This window comes from Elephantulus edwardii, unplaced genomic scaffold (genome assembly GCF_000299155.1).
Source record: "Elephantulus edwardii isolate Elephantulus edwardi_28Jun2011 unplaced genomic scaffold, EleEdw1.0 scaffold00219, whole genome shotgun sequence".
Lineage (NCBI taxonomy): Eukaryota > Metazoa > Chordata > Mammalia > Macroscelidea > Macroscelididae > Elephantulus > Elephantulus edwardii.
Genome location: NW_006399969.1, coordinates 1,952,196 through 1,976,880, shown reverse-complemented (window position 1 = coordinate 1,976,880; position 24,685 = coordinate 1,952,196). Strand labels below are relative to the sequence as shown.

Sequence of the window (24,685 nt, the reverse complement as noted above, 5' to 3'; positions counted from 1 at the left end):
CAACAGAACACAACACAGTAAAGCTTTATTCAATCAGCATCATCTGCACATTCCCTGTTGTGATTTAGTTCACAATGTTCCACTCACTGCATTAACTCATCTAGTTTAGTGTTTTCCCCTCTTTTACTGATACTCTACTTTTTCATACAAAATGCCCTTCTTCAGGAATTTGCCTTTTTGGATAAGAAACCCAAAGTGAATGAGACAAAGTTTCATCATTCTTGCTTCTAACGAACAACACTTGGCTTCACTTCTTTCAAGATACATTTGTTTGTTCTTTTGGAATTCCATGGTATACTTATTATTCTTAACCAGCATCACAACTCAAATTCTTCTTTGGTCTTCTTTATTCACTGCACACTTTTCACATGCATGTTGTTGCTGTTGTTGTATGCCACTGAGTCAGAAGTGATCTGCAGGTGACCCTCTGGCAGATTTTCAGAGGTAATAAATCACATGGGAGGAAAATGATCACCTTTCTCTGTGGACCATCTGGAGAATTCAAACCATGTACCTTTGGGATTGCAGTGCAGCTTCTTGCCATGAGGCCATATGAAGCAATTAATATGACTTTGGCTTGGCTCGGGCTTAGTGTATGTCATACTGCCAAGCAAAAGATTACACCAGTGGTGCTGCAGGGTAGCATCTTTCAGTGTAAATTTACAGCCTCAGCAACTCAATATAGAGTCATGATGAGTTGAACTCACTATGATGACAGTGGGGTTTTATTGCATGCTGCTTGTTATTTGTCACTGAGTTGGAACCAGTCTATAGCTGACCTTCCAGTATGTTTTTAGAGGCAATTAATTGCATTGGAGGAGACTTCACATTCTTTTTCCACAGAGCAGCTAGCAGATTCAAAGTGCGTGTCTTTGGGTTTGGCTAGTAGGTGACTATTTATCATTTCACAAGGGGATTGACAGTCTTAACATTCTATAAGGTGACTGGCCAGTTTTGTCACTGAATTGAGCAACACAGCAGTGAGAGGCAGATAGATCTTCTGGTGCCACTGAAAAGAAAACAAGAAAATGTAGGACACTCTTTCTGCTCTAGCTACACCTATGGTAGCAACACCTACGGCTGAACTGGAGACCTGACATGAGATGAGACCTTGGGGGCTTGAGAGTGAGAAACAATACTGGCAGGACTTAGAACTCTGTTGGATAACTGGAGATGGGAAGCCAATATTGGCAAGACTGAGAACCTGGGAACACTGGCCTGAAGGCTTGAGGCTGAGGTGCCTACATGCACATTTCTAGAGGTGTCTTGACTTTATTATGTTATTAATCTAGATTATAACCTTTTGACATTCCTAATATGATTCTGTGTGGTCTGTGAGCTATAACATCAGATTTGGACCCAGTAAAACAGTAAGACTGGTGTTGAGATGAGTAGAAAGAGGTGTGAGAGTATGGAGACATGTGTAACCAAAACAAGGTGTTACTGAAGCAGTTGTTGGGGACAGTTCTCCTTTGTGAAGTTAGTAAAGGTCAGATATGGCTGTCTCCATATGGCTCTTGCTCTTTTTAACAATGGGAAATAAATTCAACTGCTGCCTTGAACCTCAGTGAAATTTCCAAGAGTTTAGTGGTATGCAGCAAGTGAAGGTATATACTTGAAAGTAAAGGATAAAAGTTGTTATACCTGATCTTGTTTATAACTCAAAAGGAGGTGCTGTGGCTGCTAGATCTCTAGACTGAGAGACAACGTACTCCTCCACACTCCCATGTTACTATGGCCTATTCATCAAGTGATGGGGGGAGCAACTGTGGTTAGTGGAGCCTAGAACAAAGAAGACTCTACCACAGGTTCAGGCTGACAGGTAAATTGCTCTGCAACCATGGCCACATGATTTGGCTGGCCCAATGGTGTACAATGTGTCAGTGGAGACAGAGGTGCTGCCTGGAGTCAGTCATTGATCGGTGAATTTCAGGATGGATCATTTTTAGTCTGGACAAAGTGCTGCCACCTTCTCTCAGATGACATCTGTGAATCAGATTATGGCTTGATACTGGGTCTTAGCAGAGCTAACACAGACAACTGCTAGTCATCAGTCCTCACACAGCCATAACTACCCATCAGGAAGTAGGTGCTGCCTGGCTCACACAGGCATAAAAGTGGGTGAGCACAACAAAATTCGATCATTAGATGGAAAGGGTATAGACAGGAGCAGGCTCCAGTAGGACCTGAACATACACAGAACCCATGAGGACATGACCCAGATACCCTTGCTCATCACTCCTGTCACATTACATGCCTTCTCCCGGTCTGTACACACTGGGCCTCAGGGTGAGATCTTATGGTCTGAGCACAGATGAAAACTCATGCCTGGTCTCCAGATGGCTCTGTACTATATACAGGCACAATTTGAAAGTGGACATCAAGGGCAGTGCAGCCCCCTCCTCGGGACTGCCCTAGAGGGCAACAGTGAAGACAATTTCCCTCAATTGACAGAACTCTGAGCAGTTCACAGCACTGATTCTGACTCATAGTGTCCTTCCACTGGGTTTCAGACATTATCAATCTTTATGGCAAAAGATGACTCATCTTTTTCCTTTGGAGTGGCTGGAGGATTTGAGCCACTGACCTTTCAGTTAGCAGCCAAATATATATTATGTGAAACATACTGGATTGCTAATGGAAAGTTATGGAATATCTTTGCTCTCTCCTTTATTCAATTACTTATTATAAAATATAAGGTACACTTAGGGTTAGTTTATTTTTTATTATATACATTATGTTACATCATGTTAGACACAAAAACAACCTTGTCACTCTCTCCATAGAGACTGTGTCTGCTTTAAGATTACACCAGATGTGTCAAGTTGACAAGGGGTAGCCTATGATGGTTAAGGTGAAATGTGTTTGGCAAGGTCCTAATTTTCTATGGTGTGGCAACTATTATGTAATCACCCTCCACTCGTAATTGGAGGTGAGCAGACAATCAGATTAGAAGGGAGTTTCTTTAGGGGTGTGGCCTCTCATCCATTAAATATAAATGTTCTGACAAAGCCTGTCATTTCTACTGGTCTTGCATCTGGCTTGTCATTCTCCATCCTCCAGCTCCTAGGATGTGCAGCCCTTTAATATGACCTACAGATCTGGGGATTGCCAGTTTCTGCAGTTCTGTAAACCAGCACAGGACTCTGACCTGTGGCTGTAGGGTTCATCATCTCCCTGCATAGTTATGTGAGTCAGAAGGAACCTCCAGCCTGACTTCTGACTCATGGATTTGAACTTGGTAAGTGTCCATAACTGTACTCTGTCACTACCTTGGAAAAAATCCATATATATATATAACAACAAACAACAGCTTAAGGTTCCAGTCCTTGGGAAATGACATCATGCTTAGTGAAGTGGAAGGTCAGAGAAGAAAAGAAGATCCTCAACATAATGTATTGATAAGTTGACTGTAGCAATGGGCCCCAGTTTGTCTTGAATTGTGGGTATGATGTAGGATAGGGCAAGGTCTAGACCTGTTGTTCACAGAATTGCTGTAAGTCCTAGAGAGCGCTCTATTGGCCTAGTGGAGAGAAAGTTATGCTACCAAGCCAAAGGTGGGTGATTTTAATCTGCAGCCCTCAGATCTGGTTTTAATTGTTTTTAGTCACACATTCTTCAAAGTGGTATAGTACTGGTCTGTTAATCTGCTGTACAGAGGTAGCTCGTGGTTGCTGTGATGCTGAACACTGACACTGATAATGTTGCATCAGGGTTGTATCCTTTTTTACATTATCTATTCAATTGGTACAATGAATAAATAATTTGAGAAGCTGGAACTCAGGAAGAAGAATGTGCTATTAAGATTAGAGGAAGACTAATCAACAATCTGCATTATGCTGATTATGTAACCTTGCTTTCACAAAGTGAAGAAACCTGAAGCACTTAACGAAGAAAACAAAAGACTATAGCCTTCAACATGAGTTACATCTCAACATCAAGAAAACAAAAATCCTGACTACTGGACCAACAGGCAACACAGATTCCACTACTGGACCAACAGGCAACATAGATGGAGAAAAGACTGACGTTATCAAGGACTTAATTTTATCTGGATCCACAATCAACACTCATGGTAGCTGCAGTCAAGAAATCAAATGCCATGTTGCTTTGGGTTTAAGTCTTCATTTAAGCACCTCTTCAACTGCTAAAGAGCATGGATTCTGGGTTATAAACCAATGGGCACTTGAGGTGTTTCCAATCAGTTTTTCTCCATGTGCAAGTTTGACAAGGAGTAAAAGATACCAAAGCAGAATTGATGCCTTTGAATTGTGGTGCTGGTGAAGAATAATGAAAATACCACAGACAAAGAAAAGGGCCAATCATTCTGTCTTGAATGAAGTGTAGCCAGCATGCTTCCTAGAAGCAAAGATAGTGAGGCTCTGTTCCACATACTTTGGGCATGTTATGGGGAAGGGCCAGTCCTTGGAAAAGTAGAGGAGTGGTGAAGAAAGGAAGATCCTCAATGGGATGGACTGACATGGTGACTGACAATGGGTTCAGGTACAGCAGATATGATGAGTGTGGCTCAGGGCGGCCAGGGGTGTTCCTCTGTACACAGGGTTGCTATGAGCTGGGGCCAATGACAGCACATGATGATGATGACAACAGCAGCAGCAGGATTTGTGGGATAGACAAGTAGAGACAGACTGCTAATGAAGATGGGGTTTCTTTTTAAGGAGTGATGAAATAGTTTTAATTAGTAGTCAAGGCTGAACATATAAGAAGCCACAGAATCTTACTCTTGAAAACATTTTCTGATGGTTTATTAAGTGGAGGGGAAAAAAATTATGTGGCTTCTACCTTTTTCCCTGGGACACTTGCTTTTACAAGAGTCCAGAGCCCAAATGTGCCAGCTCCAAGAAAGCAAGCTTATGCCGATTCTCAGAGTAGCCAGACTAAGGAGGCCAGGCCATGAGGACGCATGTAAATGCTCCTGCTGCCAAAGCAGAGAAAAGTCCCAGCCAGCACTAGCCATCACACATGAGTAAGGAGGCCTCCAACCAATTCCAGCCACAGTCTCTCGGGTAGAGACCCTGTCCATGTCCTGCAGGCTCTACTCACCCAGCACTCATTTCACCACTGAGTTAAGGTGCGGTCTGCTGCCCAGCGTCAGAAAGAGTCACCACCACTCAGTTTCTATTCTCTTGCACATCATCCCCTCTTCACAGCACTTACTAATTATATAACACAATGTTATAAATGTTTATTCTGTCTCTCTCCCTTAGGAGAAAAAAAGCAGATTTGAACTGCGTATCTTTGGACTGGCAGTGTAATTCCTTACCATGAAGCCACTAGAGGTCCCTAACAATACCACTAGCTTAGATGTAAGTTTCTAGAAAGCAAAGGTCCTTTTTTCTATTCTGCTCCTGTAATCACATTACTCAAATACCTACTATTTACTATAGAATTGCTGTTGTTATGTGCTGTCGAGTTGACTGTAACTCATAGAGACCCTATGAACAACAGCTCTGAACCCTGCCTTATCCTGAGCCAATCTCACCATCTCTAGCATACCTGATCCCATTGCCATGGTTAGTGTGTCAATCTATCTCATCCAGGATCTTTCCCTCCTGTGCTGACTCTCTCCTCTCCCAAGTATCTTATCCTTTTCCGGGACAGGTCCCTCTTGGCAACATAACCAAAGGATGTGAGATGGAGTTCCACCATTCCTGCCTCCAAGAAGCAACGTGATTTTACCATTTGCTCTCTGGGCAGTCCAAGGTATGTTCAGCATTCTTCTCAGCACCAAAATGCAACACCCACAAAGTAAGTAGATGAACAAAACCTCCATGAGTTGGGTAAACAAGTCTATGCATTATTTTAAACACTAAGCAAGGAAGGGCCTTGTGGCTGGAGCTTCCCTGGACATAGCTACTGTTGTTTCATTGATTTTCCCAGTTAAAGAACTGGCTAGAATCACGGACCAAAGCACACAATACTGTTGTTCTGGTTGTCATGTGCCGTCGAGTCACCTGCGACTCACAGCAACCCTATGTATAACAGCCCTAAACCCTGCTGTGCCAATCTCACTGTCTCTGACATACCTACCCCTCATTACCCCAGTCACTGAATCAATCCATTTCATAGAGGATCTTCCATTCCTGTGCTGTCTTCCCACCCTCCCAAGCATGGCGTCTCTCTCCAAGGATTGGTCTCTCCTTGTAACCTGTCCAAAGGATGTGAGACAAAGCTTCAGAATATTTGCCTCTGCCAAAATTATTGGGGCAGCTATTGCTGCCAGTTTACGGCCTGGGTCAGGAAAAGGAAGTCTTACTCATAAACAGTGCCACCAAAAGGTAATAAAGGAGGTCAGAATTGCTTTCACTGTGGAAAACTGGGCCAATTCAGTAGACAGTGTCACAGACGAGAGCCACAGATAGGCAAATGAGTAGAAAGGAAGCTCCCACTGACTTGCTTTAAGTGTGGATCTGAAGGACACTTGGCCAAGGGTAGCTGACAGGACTGACAGGCCCCAGCTCCCAGCTGGAAACAAAGGAGGACGCTTCAATGATTTAGATCCTCCCAGAAGAGCTGTGGGTGAGCATTAACATTACTGGTAAGTATATTTGTTTTCTCCTGGACACAAGGGCCTACTATTTGGTCCTAAAAGCCTTCTGAGGTCCCAACTCTTCTATTTCTTAGCTGTTGGAATTGATGGAAAACCTCATAAGCAGTTCCTTATTTCACTTCTGCCTTGCATGCGGACTTCCGAGCTGTAAAACAACCCAGTGGTAGATGGAATTTGCTCCAGGACTTAAGAACAATAAATAACATAGTTGAGCCTCTATATCTTGTGGTTCCTAACCTTTATACTATAATAGACAAAGTGCTAGTCAATAGACTTACTGTAAGAACTACCTTCCCTCTGTAACTTGATTTGTGCCACTATTAGAGCCTCTACTTGGAATATTATTGCTTTTTAATTTTTGACTCATGTACTTTTAACTTGTTAGTTAAATTTGTGTCTTCTAGGCTGCAACACTTCCATGATACATCTTCAAGGATATGAACATGCACGGCTAAGCACAATCAAGACCAGTACATCTACATTCCAAAATCAATCTCTATAATAGTCTATGTGTTTCCTATTGCCAAAGGGGCCCTTTAGAGTAGTGAGAGAAGATCTTCATCCTGAAACCTACAGCGTCCCTTTTCAGCAGGAAGTAGCTAAGAGAATACACTGTCCCCTTTTCCTTATGAATCAGGGTGAAGTCTCTCTCAGGGAGGAGTGATAGGGAATGGCAAAGGACACACTGACAAAGGAGATTAATCAGAACTGGCTTTGACAAGCACTGTGGCAACTGGACAATTAAAACAGACTTTCAAGAGGGGAACAAAAAAAAAGAAGAATGAACTGGGGAGGAGGATAGAGAAAACAGTGCAACAATGAATGAATGAAAACCCAAAATCTCTGTAAATGTTCATTAAAATTAATAAAATTTAATAATTAAAAAAAAAAAGAATATTTGCCTCCAAGGAGCAGCCTGGTTTAACCCTCTCCAGGATAAACCTGTTTGTTTTCTGAGGAGTCCATGGTATATTCAACACTCTTCTCCAGCACCACAGCTCGAAGGCATCAATTCTCCTTCTATCATCCCTTGTCATTGTCCAGCTCTGACACACAGCAAGTGACTGTAAAGACCATGGCCTGTATCAGGAACACCTTAGTCTCGAGAGTGACATCACTGCTCTTTAGTTCTTTAGAGAGGTCTCTAAGAGCCGATTTCCCCATCATAATACATCTTTTAATTTCCTGGCCGCTGCTGCAAAGAATGTTGATTGTGGAGCCAAGCAAACTAAGCTGTTAACAATCTCAATCTCGTCACCATTCATCCTGATGCTGCCAACTGGCGCAGTGGTGAGAATTTCTGTCTTCTTGATATTGAGCCTCAATCCATATTGAAAGCTGTAATCCTTGACCTTTTGTAGGAAGAGCTTCAGGTCCTCCTCAGTTTCAGCAAGCAGGGTTGTGTCATCTGCATAACGCACACACTACTAGAAATTCAAATAATCACTGCTTTTCCACTTTTAAGGAAACTCCTAAATGGTCTTAAAATCTGTAAACATGCTTGTGAATGCATTCAATTATTCTCTTTTAAATAAGGGAATCAAAATGAAAATTATCAATAAATTATCAAATTGTATACAACAAAGTAATAAAAACTGACTTGCTCTATTTCAGTAGTAACTTTGTACTTACAAGGATTCATTTTATTTATTAAGCAAACAGATGCAGAATAAATTTGAAATCATGTAGAAATCTAGGTAAAAGTAGCAGGTATCATAGTTTCAAAAATTCTTCAGTGGTTTCATTTACAAAATATACTGTTAACTTTTCCTTCCCTCTGACAAGGGCTAAGCCTACCTCTGGGGCCAGGTATTCTGGGGTCCCACAGAAGGTCTTCATGGTGGCCGCGTCCGTGATGCCTTCTTTGCAAAGTCCAAAATCTGTAATTTTTATGTGGCCATCTTTATCCAGCATCAAGTTCTCCAACTGTGTATTAAGAAAAACAGCACAATTTGTTGTACAATCTTTAACAAGATGAAAAGCTTGTTTGGAACATGAATGAATGCTGAATAAGGTGTTTTGGCAAGACAATGTAATTGTAGCTAACAAAAAGTTTTAATACTTACAACTTACAACTCTGGCAGCTTACTAATTTTGTGTGAAATGAAGTATGTTTTACCATACACTTCATGATGAGAGAAGCAGGCTTTTAAGTCAATAGGGAAGAGTATTATGCTTTGAGAACCATTACTGCTCAAACTCTGAAAACTACAGCCAAATCAATTTTGCAAACATCAGTGTTCTTTTTCTTTCCTTTTAAAAACAGAGTATGATGTAAAAAATTAAAAAGAGATGAGCATCTTCTTCTTAGATATATACTGATGGCTCTCAACAATTTCTTTTGTGAATCTATGGCTATCATAAAATATTCACTTACAGAAATGTTTACTGGTGGTGGCTATAAATCAAACATAAATCTTAGTTTGTAAAGTAATATGATAGCTTCTTTTGCAATTTTTTAATAAAGAAATATTAGCCCTTTAAAAGATAAAAAGAACAGTTAAAATTAAATAGTTAATATATATGTGATACAAATATTATACAGTTAGAATACCTTTGAACACAGTAGATCAAGAAAAATAAGTGAATACTGTAGTAAGACCATCTGTCTCAAGTTAAAATTATGGTCTATAAGGGAAAAGACCAGCACCTTAAGATAATAGTATTTGAAATCATAATTAACATAAAAAAGAGACAGATGTGCTATCTGATTGGTGATTCCACAGCCTTATATAGAAGGAGCACCCTAATGTGGCCCAGCTACATTGATTAAACACAGTAATACTTCTCCCGTAAAAAAATCTCAAAATATAAATTCATTGCCATCTAGTTGGAACCAACTCATATCTGACCCTCCAGCAGGTTTTCAGAATCTGTGAACCCCATGGGAGGAGTCTACCAATCATCTATTTATCAGCTGGCTGGTGGATTCGAACTTTCTGTTACTGGGTTAGCAGCACAACTCCTTACCCACAAAGCCACCAAGCTCCACTTATATATAAGAAATCTTTTCCTCTTCCCCTTACTGCCATCCAGTTGGTTCCAACTCATAACTGACCCCCCCCCCCCCAGGGGGTTTCTAGGGTTCTAAATTGCTTGGGAGGAAACTGCTCATCCTTCTTGTTCAGAGTCACTGGTGGTTTGAACTTCCAGAAAAGTGAGGCCTGTGGATTAGTGGCTCTCTGTGGACTACACGACCGGACCTCCCTATAAAAGGTATACATGTGAATAAAAATCTTAGCACGATGAACAAAAATGAACTTCCTTTAAAGAATATTTCATGTACTTCTTAAAACAGTGCACTGAAAAGTTTGTAAGAAAGTAAAAATATCATGACAGTGATCCTATAAAATGATCATAACTATTTAGTTTCTGGTGTAGATCACATTTACATAACAGTAAATGTCCTCTACATCAGAAACAAAATAGTTAAGCAATTCAGATCACAAATGAACAGACTAAATGACACATAACCTTTTTTTGCATAGAACTTAAATCTGCTAAAGTGGATTTAATGTTCAATGTTTCTTATAGAGTGTTTCAGAGAAATAATTTTTAATTTGTCTTAAAAAAGCCAAATATCTATTTTTTCAATTGAGATTTTATTGTACGTTTATAAAAAACTTGGATTTCCATTCATTCATTGTTGCACATTTTCCTCTTTGTCCCCCTCTCCCCCAGTTATATTCTTGAACCTTTAAAAAAGAAAAGTTCACTTATTTTATACAAATTAAGATTACTTAAATCTTCCTCTGTCTTCTTACTAACTACCATCTAAAAATGAGTTCTAATTTGCAGGAATGAAGGCAGGTCATTACTGAGAACTATCAGTAACACCAAGAATCTGCTGTCTCCCCTTTCTACCTGTTATTTCTCTGCCTTTATCTGTCTTCTTCCGCCTCAAGTCTCCTTCCTTTTCAAACAACATTCCCTTCTTCTCTCTTCAAACTTGCCATAATAGGAAAAAAGATTTTAATACCAGAAAATCTATTGATTTGTTGAATGTGTTTCTAAGAATGTACAGAAGAATCCCTAAATTTTTAAAATGTTGATTGTCCTAATAAATCAGTATCTTACTGATACTGAGGTGGCCTACTAGCAAGAAGCTGCGCTGCAATCCCAAAGGCAGGCAGTTCGAGGCCATCAACTGCTCTGTGGGAGAAGGATGTGTGATCTCCCCCTGTGTGATTAATTGCTTCTGAAAACCTATTGGAGGGTCAGCTATGGGTCAGTTCTGACTCCATGGTGCACAACAACTATACATAAGGTGGAACAATTTCATTTTTAATACACTATTTTTTTATATTTTACACTATTTCTACTTGACTCGATGACACCTAACAAGACACAAAGATCTAACAAAAATTTACTTACAACACATAAATATTTTTATTCTTTAAAAAAACTTTAAAGCATATATACTACAAGTGAATAAAACTTGAATGTGTGCTTCCATGTCATTTCCACTAAGCCAAGCTGGTTATCCAACCACATACGGCACAGGTCCCACAAATGTGATCCCTGCACTATTCGTATACATTTTCACATCAGCCACCAGAGGACACCAGGAAGGTGCTTATCTGTGCTTTACTGACTATGCAACAGCATTAGCTATGTGGATAAAGGACATTTTTTTTAAATCTCAGTTGAAATTAACAGGCATTATCTGACAAATAGTCCTGCCTATTTAAGGAAGTGGCAGATTCTTAAAATTTGTTTCTACTGTAAAAAATTTTCTCCAATTTGTTTGTTGAGAACAAGAAGCTGAGACAAATACTATGTTCCCCTCTGCTTTTGCTGGTGCTCATAATGAAATTAAAATTCTAGTGTCTTTTTTTATTCGTACACAGGTAAAAAGGAAATTAGCTGGAAATGGACAAGTTGCTGCAGGTCACACCTGACTATAAACTGAGTGAGGTGACCATCAGCGGCACCAGTAACTCAGCTGTGGCACAGGCTGGGGCTCTGTGCTAACACATGCCACACTAACTATTAGAACGTCTAAAGATAGGAAGAACAACAGTTTTATGTATTCTTCTACATAAATGGCTGACACTGTGATTAAAGAAATTAAAACAAAGATTATGCATTACATCCTAACATTAAGAAAACAAAAAAACTCCAAACTCTTCACAATTAGATCAATAGGAAATATCAAGATTGCTTACATATCCTCAAATATAGACACGTTACATTTCAGCAGTTGATGGAACAGTCATTCAATACCTTTTGCCAACACCACAATTCAAAGACTGAGTTTTCAGATTTCCCTATTTAATGACCAACTTTGAGATGTACAGGAAAACAACTGAAATAGGTCTTGGATGAGGCACATCTCATTTTTAAACTGGCATCAATGCTCTTTACAACTCTGAAAAGATCCTTAATAGTAGATAATAGCAATATAACATGTGTTTTGATTTCCTGACTGCTACTATCAGGATGTTTACTGTGGATCTGAGGAAAATTAAATCGACAAATTCCAAGCTTCATTTATCATGACTGCTGCTTATTGGCCCACTGGTGAGGATTTTTGTTTTCCCAATTGGGAGAAGGAACTCATATTGAAGATTGTAGTCTTTGATCTTCAAGTCGTCTTCACTTTTTGCAGACAATGTTGTGTCATAGCCAATTTTTATGGAGCATCTTTCCTCATAAAGTCCAGCTTCTCAAATGATTTTCTCGACATGCAGACTGAACAGATATGAAAAAAGTATTCAACTCTGACACACACCTCTCCTGATTTTAAATCATGTAATGTTTCCTTGTTTGCTCGAAAAACTGTTGCTTTGTCTGACAAAAGGTTTTGTATGAGCCCAACTAAGAGTTCTGGGATTCTAATTTTTGTCAATGTTAGCCAGAATTTGTTTTCACCCACGTAAACAAATGTCTTTGCATAATCAATAAAATACAAGAAATCATCTTTCTGGTATTCTCTACTTTCCACCAAAATCCATTTGACATTAAGTGTAATTAATATCCCTTGTACTGCCTCTTTTGAATCCAGCTTGAATTCCTACTAATGTTAACAACTAATTTAAAATAATCTTTAGGAATATTTTATTTGCATGTGATACTAATGGTATTGTCCATATTCTGTTAGCTTTCCTTTTTTGTAATGGAAAAAAAAAATGGATCTCTTCTAGTAAGCTGGCCAAGTAGCTAGCTGTCTTCCAAATTTCTAGGTATAGGCTAATGAGTAGTTCTATGGCTGCCTCTGTTTGTTGACAAATATTTCACTTGGTCCCGATCAATTCTGGGGCCTTGTTTTATGCAAATGCCTTCAGTGCAACTCAAATATCATTTTGTTACCATTAGTTCTGCATCATATGCTACTTCCTCAAATGATTCAGAGTTGATAAATTCTTTTGGTACAGTGACTCTGTATATTTCTTCCACCATCTTTTGATACTTTATGTATGATTCAAGATTTTGCCCACAGAATACTTCAGTATTGTACCTTGAGGCCTGCATTTGTTCTTCAGTTCTTTCAGTTTGAGAAAGGTTTGAGGCTTCCTTTAGGTTTTCCAAACTCCAGTTCTTCACACATTTTGTTACACTTTTGCTCTGTCTTCCCTGCTTGTTCTGAGAAATCTCCCAATAAGCTCACTTACTTCAGCATTTCTTCCTTTTGTTTTGGCCTCTCTATGCTATAATGCAAGTTTCCTTGTCTTTTCTGCCATCCAATCTGTTCTTTTCTTTCTATCTTTCCTGTGTTTACATGAATTCTTGCCTTCTTCATGAATCCATCCCATCCATCTTGATGTCATCCCACAATTCATCTGGTCTTCAGTCATTAGTACTCAATATACCAAATGTGTTCTAGAAATGGTTTTTAAGTTCTATTGAAATAGACTCGAGCTCTGAACTTGTACAACAGTAACTGATGACCTTCCAGTCAATTCCTGGCCTTGTTTTGTCTTTCCATTGATACAGTCAATATTTATGATTGCTCTGTAGTGTGTAAGCTGAGGCCTCTATACATAGCCACCATTTCTTGTTTGTTGGTTTTAAAATGGTATTCATCATGAATAACTCATTAACTGTAAAAATCTGTTAACAGCCTCACTTCTGTCACTAAGATATTACTTTGCAACTTACCATCTTTCTTCTGTTTCCAACTTTTCCATTTCAGTCACTAACTGTTATTAGTGCATCTTGATGGTCAATTTAAGACTGGAAAAGTTGGCAGGAATCCTCAATTTCTTCACCTTTGGCTTTAGTAGCTGGTACATATATTTATATAATAATTATTGTAATAGGTCTTCCTTGTATGTGTATGAGTGGTATCCTCTCACTCACAGCACTGTACCTCAGGATAAATTTTTAATTTCTCTTTTGACTCTAAACCCCCCTCCCCAGTACATTTTTTCTTCTATTTTCATTCCTAACATAAGAGATCATGACTGATTCAAAATGGCTAGTAACAGTCCATCTCGGCTTGCTAATACCATAGATGTTGATCTTTGTGTTCCATTTCATTTTTAACAGTTTTGTATGTTCCTATGTTCATACTTCATATATTCCTGGTTCCAAATACTAGTGGATATTTTCAGCTGTTTTTCCTCATTTTTTTTTTTTGTGCATTCCAACCTGATGGGTTCACCTTCCAGCACTAGCAACGATTTACACTTTACGTTCTTTTTTCTCTCTTATAAACTCTTGGAGAAAGTAATTCTTAATGAATTCCAGTATCACTATATGAATCTCTGCAAATGATTTTGTTCAGTCTATCCTATGTTTGGATAGATAAGGCCATTTTAAATATAGGAAGTCATTGCAAAATAAAAATGAAGCAGAAAAGTGGTTTTACAATTTAAATTACAGTATAGAAGTCTTAAAAAAGATTTCGTAAAATGATTATCCTACCATGAAGCAATAGCTTTTTTACTATCTCAAGGATCTTGGGCCTTTAATAAAATTTTATCACACACCCTGAATTGATAAATTTATCACATTTACTTTCTAAAGTACAACAAAGGCTTAAAAATGTATTTGTTCATATGATTTTATGAAGATACATGAAGTAATACATGATATATGTATATGATACATATTATGTGGCAACAAAACATAAGGCACCAGTTTACCTTTGAAACACAAAGCTACCACTGGCATCTCAAATGGATGTGCATTGGAATACAAATGAAGCAATTAATAACGACACCTTAGAAGCAAATCTAAACTGATCTCCAAGTTGAAACTTAAATCAGCTTTCAATGCTACTTTTTTTAGATATGCATGGTAAAATTGCATTTGAAACATTCTCCCACAGTTGTATTACAGGTCTGCCAGTATCTCCGGAATTTAATCCAGAGCATCCTCTATTCAGATTTTGTTTTGGCTCTGGAAAGTAGGGTGATGGAATGACAAGAACACCAACTGCCTGTGCCACCAACTTGGTCCATTTCTTTGAGGAAGCTATTTGCTCGATATCTAGGTTTGCGTGTTCTCACCCGTAAAACAGGAACAAGCTCCAAATGCCTATGACTTTACCTAAACAATCTCATTCTGTTAGGTATAATCGTGGGTACTATGAATTACATTCAGACAGATTTGAATACTTATTTCAGTAGATTTCTTTTTCTTGGTATATATTCATAAAGTTTCTATCTGAGATATATTGATGGAGACGTTTAGGTTAAAACTATATTCAAAAAAATACAGAGAAGAGACCATTTAGTTGTTTAACAGAAGTTAGTGTTTATGTGTATGCTAATTTAATAACTTAATGTCTATGTGTATTCTAATTCAATGACTATCATTCACACATAAAGGTAGTTTCTATTGCAGCTTAATTAGGCTAAAATTTATTATCATAAATAGTTAATAAACTAATATACAAAACAATCATTGATTCATTTAGTGAGAAATAATTAATCAAGACTATTTGCAATTATAATGGTAAGTGGTAAGAAGCTGCACAGCAATCCTGAAGGCACATGGTTCAAATCCACCTACCGCTCTGCAGGAGAAAGCTGGGCAATCTTCTCCTGTGCGATCAACTGCCTTTGAAGATCCAACACAGAGTCATCTAACAGCACACAACCACCACCACCACATTACAAACTTAATAATTTCTTAGCTTGTTACCAAATGAACCTTTTCTTTCGGTTCCTTTATGTTAATAATCATATTTTCTAGTTTCAAACATTCTAAATGTGTTACTAAGCCATTCTTGTTTAATTAAATAAAGCTTCCTGTCTTATCCCTCTCCTCATACCCTAGAAATTAAATTCATAAGCTACACAGTAGGATTGGAAAGGTGGGCTCAAGCAGAGAAGAGCTATTTCTATTCTATTTGGAAATTGAATGCACTTTTTGGAGTCTAAGTCTTTCAAAAATTACTCAGACTTAAAAAAAAGAAAATAATTACCCAGATGTAAGACATTTAAACATAAAATCATTCACGATGTGAAGAAACCGATCCTAGGATATTGAAGTCTGGCAATTGTAAGTCCTAGTGTTAAGAAGCTTCATGTAGAACTATAATCATGTTGCTGATTTTTATTCATCTCTCATTTAAGTGTACGATGGCTGTCCAGCTCAGTTTCCTAAACATCACTCACTTTCTTTTAAACATTATCAATGCTATGTTGTGTAAGCATGCATTTTGTATTTCAAAGTCACAGTGTGAAACAGTACTGTCAGCTAGATAGTTGTGAGACTATTTGTAAGTCAAGGATATATGAAAGAAACACCTCCAAATAATCTAAAACACAGTTTAAGGAATTAGACAATTTTAAAATTAAAGATCTTAAAAAGCTGCAAGATGAGAATGACAGGAAATGTAAGATTTTAAGATGCAGTGGCACGTACATATAATTTTAACTATAATGTAACTTGTCTTTGCAATGAAATTATATTTTAAATGAATACTGATTAAAAAACCAAGTTTGTGTTAAAAGGTCAGAATTATGACATTTTTTCACTTTTAAGAAGGGCCAGTCAGTGAGAATCTGTTTGAAATGTCTGTTGTTGTAGTTGTTTCTCATCAAGTCAGAACCAAATCACAGCTGCCCCTCAGGTGGGTTTTCGGAGGCAGTGACTCGCAAGGGAGAAGACTGCCTATCCTTCTCCTGCAGAGCAGCTAGTATGTTCCTGCTGCTTGCCTTTGACCTGGCAGCCTAACACCTTACCACTCGGCCACCAGAGGTCCTTTTTCTATTCGTTGTTGTTGCCAAAGAGTTGGAACTGACCCACAGCTGGCTTTCCACTGGGTTTTCAGAGGCAGTTAATTGCATGGGAGCTGACTGTACAACCTTCTCCCTAGGAACAGCTGGTGGATTTGAACCACATGCCTTTGGGATTGCAGCACAGCTTCTTGCCAGCAGGCCATCAGAGCTCCCAATAGCTAGAAAATGGCTATTATCTTTCATAAATGACTCTAGGTGTCAGCAAACCAGCCCATGGACCAAATTCCGTCCACTGGGTTTTTGTTGAGTAAAGTTTAATTGGAACACAGCCACATCAGTGGTCATATTCTTGTACAATGGTGGTGGTTGTTGTTATGTGTTGTCCAGTTGGCTGCAACCCACAGTGACTCGACAGACAATGACAGAGATGAGCTCATATCACAGGGAGCTTATGAGTATATTCACCACATAAGAGTTTTGAAAGGGATACAGACAAGTCATTACTGATGATTTTTGAAACAAAAGGAGCAAAGAAATCAATGAAAGGCCATATTCAAATACTTAAGATATCTGAGCCCATCAAAAAGTTTGTAACAAAAATAAAAGTATTTTCATCCCAATTAAAGTCTTATTTATTATGAAAGTTTCCTCATAGAATATTAAAGACGCTAAATATAATAATGAAACTTAAGTGCTTTAAAAGATCACTTTTAAATTGTTTAATCTTTAAACAAATGTCTAAAATGTCTCTAATTATAACATTTACAGAAAACAGAAACTAGTGTTGGCTGATCATGTTTGACCAGAGCTGTGAAGCTGAATGCATTCTGCCCACCACAGTCTGAGACAAAAAGAACCATGTTCGCATTAGTGAATGAAATTTCCTGTCAAATGCAGTGAAATGGATTCTTAGACCTTCCCCCTTAACTAAATTTACTTTTCTCTAAACTGTGTAACTTTGTAATTAGTTTGTGTTTGTCCCTATAGTCTCTACAAAAACAAATTCTGATTACTTCTTTTTTTTTTACCTTGAGATCACGGTACACAATCTTCCCAGAATGCAGATAGTCCAGAGCAGAGACAATTTCTGCACCGTAGAAGCGGGTGCGGTCCTCAGAGAACACACGCTCTCTCGACAAATGGAAAAACAGCTGCAGGGTAAACAGCAGGGACAGGATTGTAATAATTACTGATTTAGTGGGGGAAATTAACACAAACATAAAACACCTCTCATCACCATATTGTGGTGATAGATGGGCTGCTCTCCACGGACGGCGTGCACTCTTAGACAGCAGCTGGCTTCTCTCTTCCAGGTTTCCAAGGGGAGACTGTGAGCTGTTAAATCAGCGTTTTAATCAATATCCCAATCTTGTTGAAGGCATTCTGCTTGCTACCCATTTAACCTTCATATACCAGAGGAAAAACGTCCACATCCTCAGACTGCTTTTCCTCCTCACTGAACTACAGCTGCTCCCCTTCCCAGGATTGCACAGTTATTCCACAATTTGATTTTCATGAAAAGAATACAGATTTGTTGGAACCGAGTTGGTTCATCTTGAAACCTCTTGAAAAATCACACCATTGTTACGCATAGTTAGAAGATTTTATGTTTGACTATTGGAGTGATGTCCACCATAGACTGGGATCTTCCATTGTTCCTATGACCTTTTCCAATGTCTATCCCTCTCCACGTTCAGTAATAATTAACCAACCTGTCCTGACATTGTCACTGTAGCCCCAGCTACCTTTATACTCCCAGCTCTATACTTCTATAACCAGCTTCAACTACAGCCCCAGTTACCACTTGGGTAACACTTAAGTCATTCAACAGTCAACAGATGCTGACATGTGAGCACTGTTCCCAGCCACACAGCTCTGAAATGAAGGGACCACAGGTCTCATCTCAGTCCAGAAACATATGTAAGCAAGAGGCAGGTTTCAGTTCTCTGCACTGACTTCATTCTGGGAAGAAATCTGCCCAGAGTGATCATTTACAGTGTTGGACATATTGGTGGTCAGTATGTCCAGGATGTAATGCATGGGACTCAAGAAGCAAGTCCATGATTTAGTGCAGCTCTGACTGAAGATAAGATTTTAACTGTGTCTTCCATGGATCACGGATTCTTCTTACACAAAGCAACAGAAAACAGGCACCCTACAAGGTCTCCCTTCCACTTTCCAAGCTCTACCCTCCTCTTAGCTCATGTCTTAACAGTATATTGTTGTCTTCAAATAACCTTTACTTAGAAATCACTGTCACAGAAAAAGAGAGGGGACGAAAAACAGAAAATAAATCAACTATTACCAAAAACATGGATTCAATACAGATTATATTAAAACAAAATATTATAGTAGAGAGGCTCTACATTTATATCAATACCTCAGAAAGTATATTTCATCAAACCTAAACTGACATTACTGGGATGGTGTCATTATATACATAAAGGGAAAAGATTGCCAATTAAAACTATGATACATCATCTATAAATATCATTCTGACTATAAAATTGTTAAATGTGCTTTGTTGTTGTTATGTGCCGTCGAGCCACTTGTGACTCATTGCAACCCTATGTACAAGAGCCCTAAACCCTGCTCTAACCTGCATCAACCTCACTATCCCTGACACACCTACTCCTATTACTCCAATTACTGAATCGCTCCATCTCATTGAGGGTCTTCCTCTCTTGCACTGTCCCTCCACTCTCCCAAACATGCTGTGTCTCCCCAAGGACCAGTCCCTCCTTGCAACATGCCCAAAGTGTGTCAGATGACGCTTCAGAATCCTTGCCTCTAAGGAGCAGCCCAATTTCACCCTCTCCAAGATAAATCTGTTTGTTCTCCTAGCAGTCCATAGCATATTCAATACTCTTCTCCAGCACCACAGCTCAAAGGCATCAATTCTCCTTCTATCATCCCTAGGTACTGTCCAGCTCCAACACACAGCACTAAGTTGTGAAGACTACAGCCCGGATCAGGTGCATGTTAGCCTCCAGCCGACGTCATTGCTCTTCAAAACTCTGAAGAGGAGCTGACTTTCCCAATGCAATTCATCTCTTGATTTCCTGACTGCTGGTAACAAGAGTGCTGACTGTGGAGCAAAGCAAACTAAAACTGTTAACAATCTCAATCTTTTCACCATCCATAATAATGCTGCTAATTGGCCCAGTGGTGAGACACTTCGTTTTCTTGATGCTGAGCTTCAATCCATACTGAAGGCTGCAGTCCGTGGCCTTCTACAGCAAGCACTTCAGGTCCTCCTCAGTTTCAGTAAGCAGGGTTGTGTCACTTTCACTTTACAAATAATCAAATACTGAAAGACATTTTAACTACTCAGGTATATTTTTCAAATTTCATTCGTTTTCTACAGATCACACAAACAAAATCCACTGCTTCTGAGTCCTTTTAAAATGTCCACCCATCCTCTCATTGGGGTCAAGTCAGAGCTGACTCATCGTTGAATCTCTACCAGGCTTCTGAGGCTGTAAATCACGTGAGAGACTGTTCATGTGTCTCCCTTAGAGGCCCTGGTGAATGGGAACTGACAGAGAGGCTCAGTCTTCGGGTGAGCAGGAGCGAGACGACCAGACCAACACAATCTTATAAAGGATGGAGCAGAAATACCCAAGGGTTTTCGAGGCCGGTACTATTTATGGAAGCAGATTGTCTCATGTATAGAGAGGACAGAGGACATTTCCAAGTCAGAATTAGTTGTACCATTCACAAAAATGTCCAGGTCCAAGTTCTTTCTACCATACTTTATACAAAATATCATTAAATGTGATTAATAGCCCTTAGTTATAGGTTTGCAATAAATCACTGTTGTTGTTTTTCATCTAGTCAAAATCGGTCCATAGCTGATTCATCAGTGGGTTTTCAGAGTTATTCAACTGCACCGGGGGAGACTGCCCATTCTTCTTCCACAGAGCAGCTGGTAGACTCGAACCACATTCCTTGGAGATTGCAGCACAGCTTTGGAACCCCTAGGCCAAATGAGCTAATAAACTATGAAGGAAATTTCAAAAAGTGGCTAGGTTCATAAATTTTCTTAAAAGAATGTTAAAACTTACTACCCAGTTACTCTACTTTGCAAAGGATAGAGAGCCTCTCAAAGTCAACATAATAGATGAAGCACTGGAAATCTTCAATTTATCTTCCAGCCAAGACTGAGGATAGAAATGTTTACTGGACTTGAGTATTGAATCATTTGTCACCTTTCAGGGAAAAAAGTGCTATGCGAGGAAAGAATGTGAAATAAAAGTAAAAACAGAACATAATTAGCCCAGAAAAAAAAATAAATGCAATGAGGCAACTATTAGTGAAACAAGACTTCTGCTATAAGACAGGTAATACTGTTTTCGGGAAAAATTCTGCAGCAAGAAAGGAAATGGTACTGAAATTATAATTTATAAGGTAAACACACAGTTTTGAAAAAGAACAACTAAATCAAGATTCTCAGAAACAAGAATTAAATATGTGATAAGCTGGTAATAATATGGTAAAATTATATGGACAGAATTGTTACTTAAAGAATAGTGCCAGGATATTTGGCTAACTAAGGGGGGGGGAAATGGCATTTTTATCTAAATTTCAGATATAAATGAATCAGTAAATCAAAATACAAACTAATTTTTAAAACTAGATGAAAATGTAAAGAGTTATTTGATATAATAATAAATGAGGGATTTTTCTTAAGTATAAAACGAGGATCAAAGGAAAGGAGAAAAGCCTTAAGAATATTTATATTTAATTGGAAATATAAAAAAACCCCACAAATCATGGAATATGTAAGAAATCTGAAAATGTTTTCACATTCTTAAGACATAAAGAAAAGAAATAGGATGAAACACAGTTATCCTGTGGCCCTGTACAACTGCACTGAATAAATAAAGTAACAGAAGCATAGGATGGGTGAGATATATGTATGTCAGCTGTGGAACAGCAAGCGATGCAGACAGGAGTTCCTTGTAGAATGGGAACAAGTGAATGAACAATTTAAATTTTCCAGAAATTAAAAATGAGACAAATACAAGATAATCCTGACTAAATAGGTACTGAACATGAATCTAAAGTTTAAAAGAGGTAGTGGTGAAGGTTGTAAGAAGCTGGCAGGTCAGCTCTGACTCGTAGTGACCCTGGGCGGCGGTCACCGGGTCCTGCCTTCTCACTGCAGATCCTCCCCTCTGTCACTAACTCAAGCTTGGATGTAGTTCTCGAGCAACTTGGTCTCTCCTATAAAATGCCCAAGTAACTGAGATGAAGCGTCAACATTCCTGCTTCTAATTAACACTCTGGCTGTACTTTTCCCAAAGCAGATGATATCTGTTCTTCTGTCAATATTTGTTGCCAACACTGCAATTCAAAGTCATCAATTCTTTTCTGGTCATCTTTACTCATAGTCCAACTATCACATGCACATATATAAAGCAATAAGCATCCAACATGTAATTTTATCTCTCAACTGCTGCTTGCACGGACATTTACTGTGTATCCAGGTAAAATGGAACTTTTGGCAAATTTAATCTTTTTTCATTTATCATAATGTTTTTGTTTTCTTGATGCTGTGGTGCAATCCATACTTAAAGTTATAGTTTTTGAGCTTCATCAGAAAGTGTGATTCAAGATCTTTAAATTTCAGCAAGCAAGGTTGTGTTATCTGTATATGAAAGGCTGTTAATGAGTCTTCCTCCAATACTGATGCCATATTCTTTCCCATATAGTCCAGCTTCTCAGATTACTTACTCAGCACACAGACAAAACTGGTATGGTATAGGACATGATCTAAAACGAGTGGCAAGAAGCTATGCTGCAAGCTAAATGCACGTGGTTTGGGGCTACCAGCTGCTCCATGGGAGAAAGATGGCCAATCTCCCATGTGATTAACTGCCTCTGAAAACCTGCCAGAGGGTCAGCTACATATGTAACAGTACACACAACAATAATGTACTCACTACTGCTTCCTGGCCCATGCACAGGTTCTGCATGAGCACAGGTGTTTTGGAATTTCCATTTTTCACAACATTATGCCTGATTTATCACGGTATAGGGAAGTCTAGTAAGGCAAGAAATGGAAACTCAGAAAGCCCAAAATCAGACCTGAAGTAATGAAAATCAAAGTTGATGGAATTAAACTATACTTAATTGGAATTATATCCTAGAGACTGAAATATTTATATACAGGAATAAAACAATTCCAAATTAAAGATAGAAAAAAAAAATCTGAGAAAAAGGAACAGAGTATAAGCAAACTGAATTACATCAAGTAGCCTAACACACGTTAGTGGGTTCTCAAGATAAAAACAAAAGAAAGGAAAAAAATAAAAAAGTAAAAAAAAAAGAAAGGAACAACACAAATACTTAAGACTTTTCAAATTTTATTAAAATTATACGCATAGAGATGCCCAAAAGCTTAAAGAACTGCAAGCAAAGGGAATGTGATTAACATCACATCTTAGCAAAAAAAATAAAAAACCTAAAAACCAGAGACAAAGAGGAAAACTTAAGTGTACCCACAGGAAGCAGAAATACATATCAAACACAAAGGAACAAAGATTAAAACAAAACAAGGTGGACAACTGCTCAAAAACTACGCAACTGAAAAGATATATGGCAACACGTTTCGAGTAGTCAAAAAGAAAACCAGCAAATGACTATTCTGTATCTAACTAAAATACCTATAAAAAAATCTTTGGGAAATAAAAATCTTTTTCAGAAAAATCATAAGACAAGAAACATTCAAGGTTGAAGGAAAAAGATTGTAAATATGACTGTCTTTTTGTAAAGATACTGGAAATGGTCCCTATAAGGTAAACATAAATTTTCTTATACTTAAAATACATTTAAAGAATAATTTTTGGTTTGACACAAAAAGTAAGAATGCACTAGAATTTTATAATGCACATGGAAATAAAAATGTATGATTAAAACAGTTCAAAGATTAGACGAGGAGAATTCTGGTGCAAAATGTGAAATGGTAGAATGAAACTCATTGTCACGGAGTTAGAACTGATTCATGGCTGATCCTCCAGTGGGTTTCTAAATGCTGTAAATAGCATAGCATGAGACTGCTCATCTTTTCCCCCATGGAGTAGCTGGTGAAGTTGAACAGTCTACCTTTGGGTTTGCAATCACTGATATTCCCTAACCGGGTAGGGTACAAGAAATCCCTGAAGTGGTATGAATGGTTTCAATTAAAAAATGTGCTGTTATAAATTAATTTTGTCCCATAAAGTAGACTACAGTTTTGAAAACAAAAATTTACTGGCTTCTGCAGATTCTGTCAGAAAGAGAAGAAAGAATAATTAAAATTATTTAGTATATGTTCCGTAGAATTCTAGGTTGTCTTAACAGTCGAGACCATCTGCCTATATATTTATATTAGTACACAGCACAGTGATTGGTTTAAGCAAGCACTCGATAAATATTTTTTTTTAAACTAAATTTAAGTAGTTTCATGACATTTTAAAATTTTCTGCAATAAATATTATTTATTTAGGTTTCGGAATAAAATTAATTTTGTTTTTTTAAAAAGGCAGAAACCCAGGAAAAAGAGAAAGACCTGGCCAATGCCCTTTATCTTTGCATCCTAAGTACTATTCTTGCTATATAACACATATTATTTGCCTAATAAATATGCAGTGTAAAGAATAAAGTTGATTTAAAAATATATTCCAAAGTAGATCTCACAAAGAAAATGAAGAAAAATTTTGAACTTACAATAGTTCTATTAAAAACATAAAGCATGATCTATAATAACTGAATAAATTTTTATTTCTTGGTCACACAGGAAATACATTTTTAGAAGGACCTGAAGCGCTTGCTGCAGAGGGTCAAGGACTGCAGCCTCCAATATGGATTGAAGCTCAATGTCAAGAAGACAACGATTCTCCCAACTGGGGCAATTGGCAGCATAAGGATGGATGGTGAAGAGATTGAGACTGTTCACAGCTTTAGTTTGCTTGGCTCCACAGTCAACACTCTC

The 24,685-nt window shown here is 38.2% G+C and overlaps 1 protein-coding gene across 3 annotated transcripts in view; it reads right to left on the bottom strand.

Moving 5' to 3' along the window:
- AKT3 (v-akt murine thymoma viral oncogene homolog 3) overlaps positions 1-24,685 on the bottom strand; it is a 383,708-nt gene that overhangs the window by 69,783 nt on the left and 289,240 nt on the right. For all 3 annotated transcript variants that reach the window (XM_006898067.1, XM_006898066.1, XM_006898068.1), the window contains exons 8-9: positions 17,736-17,858; positions 8,369-8,497 (exon numbers count right to left, since the gene is read on the bottom strand). In XM_006898067.1, coding sequence (XP_006898129.1) covers positions 8,369-8,497; positions 17,736-17,858 — 252 coding nt within the window. The remainder of the gene's footprint in view (positions 1-8,368; positions 8,498-17,735; positions 17,859-24,685) is intronic.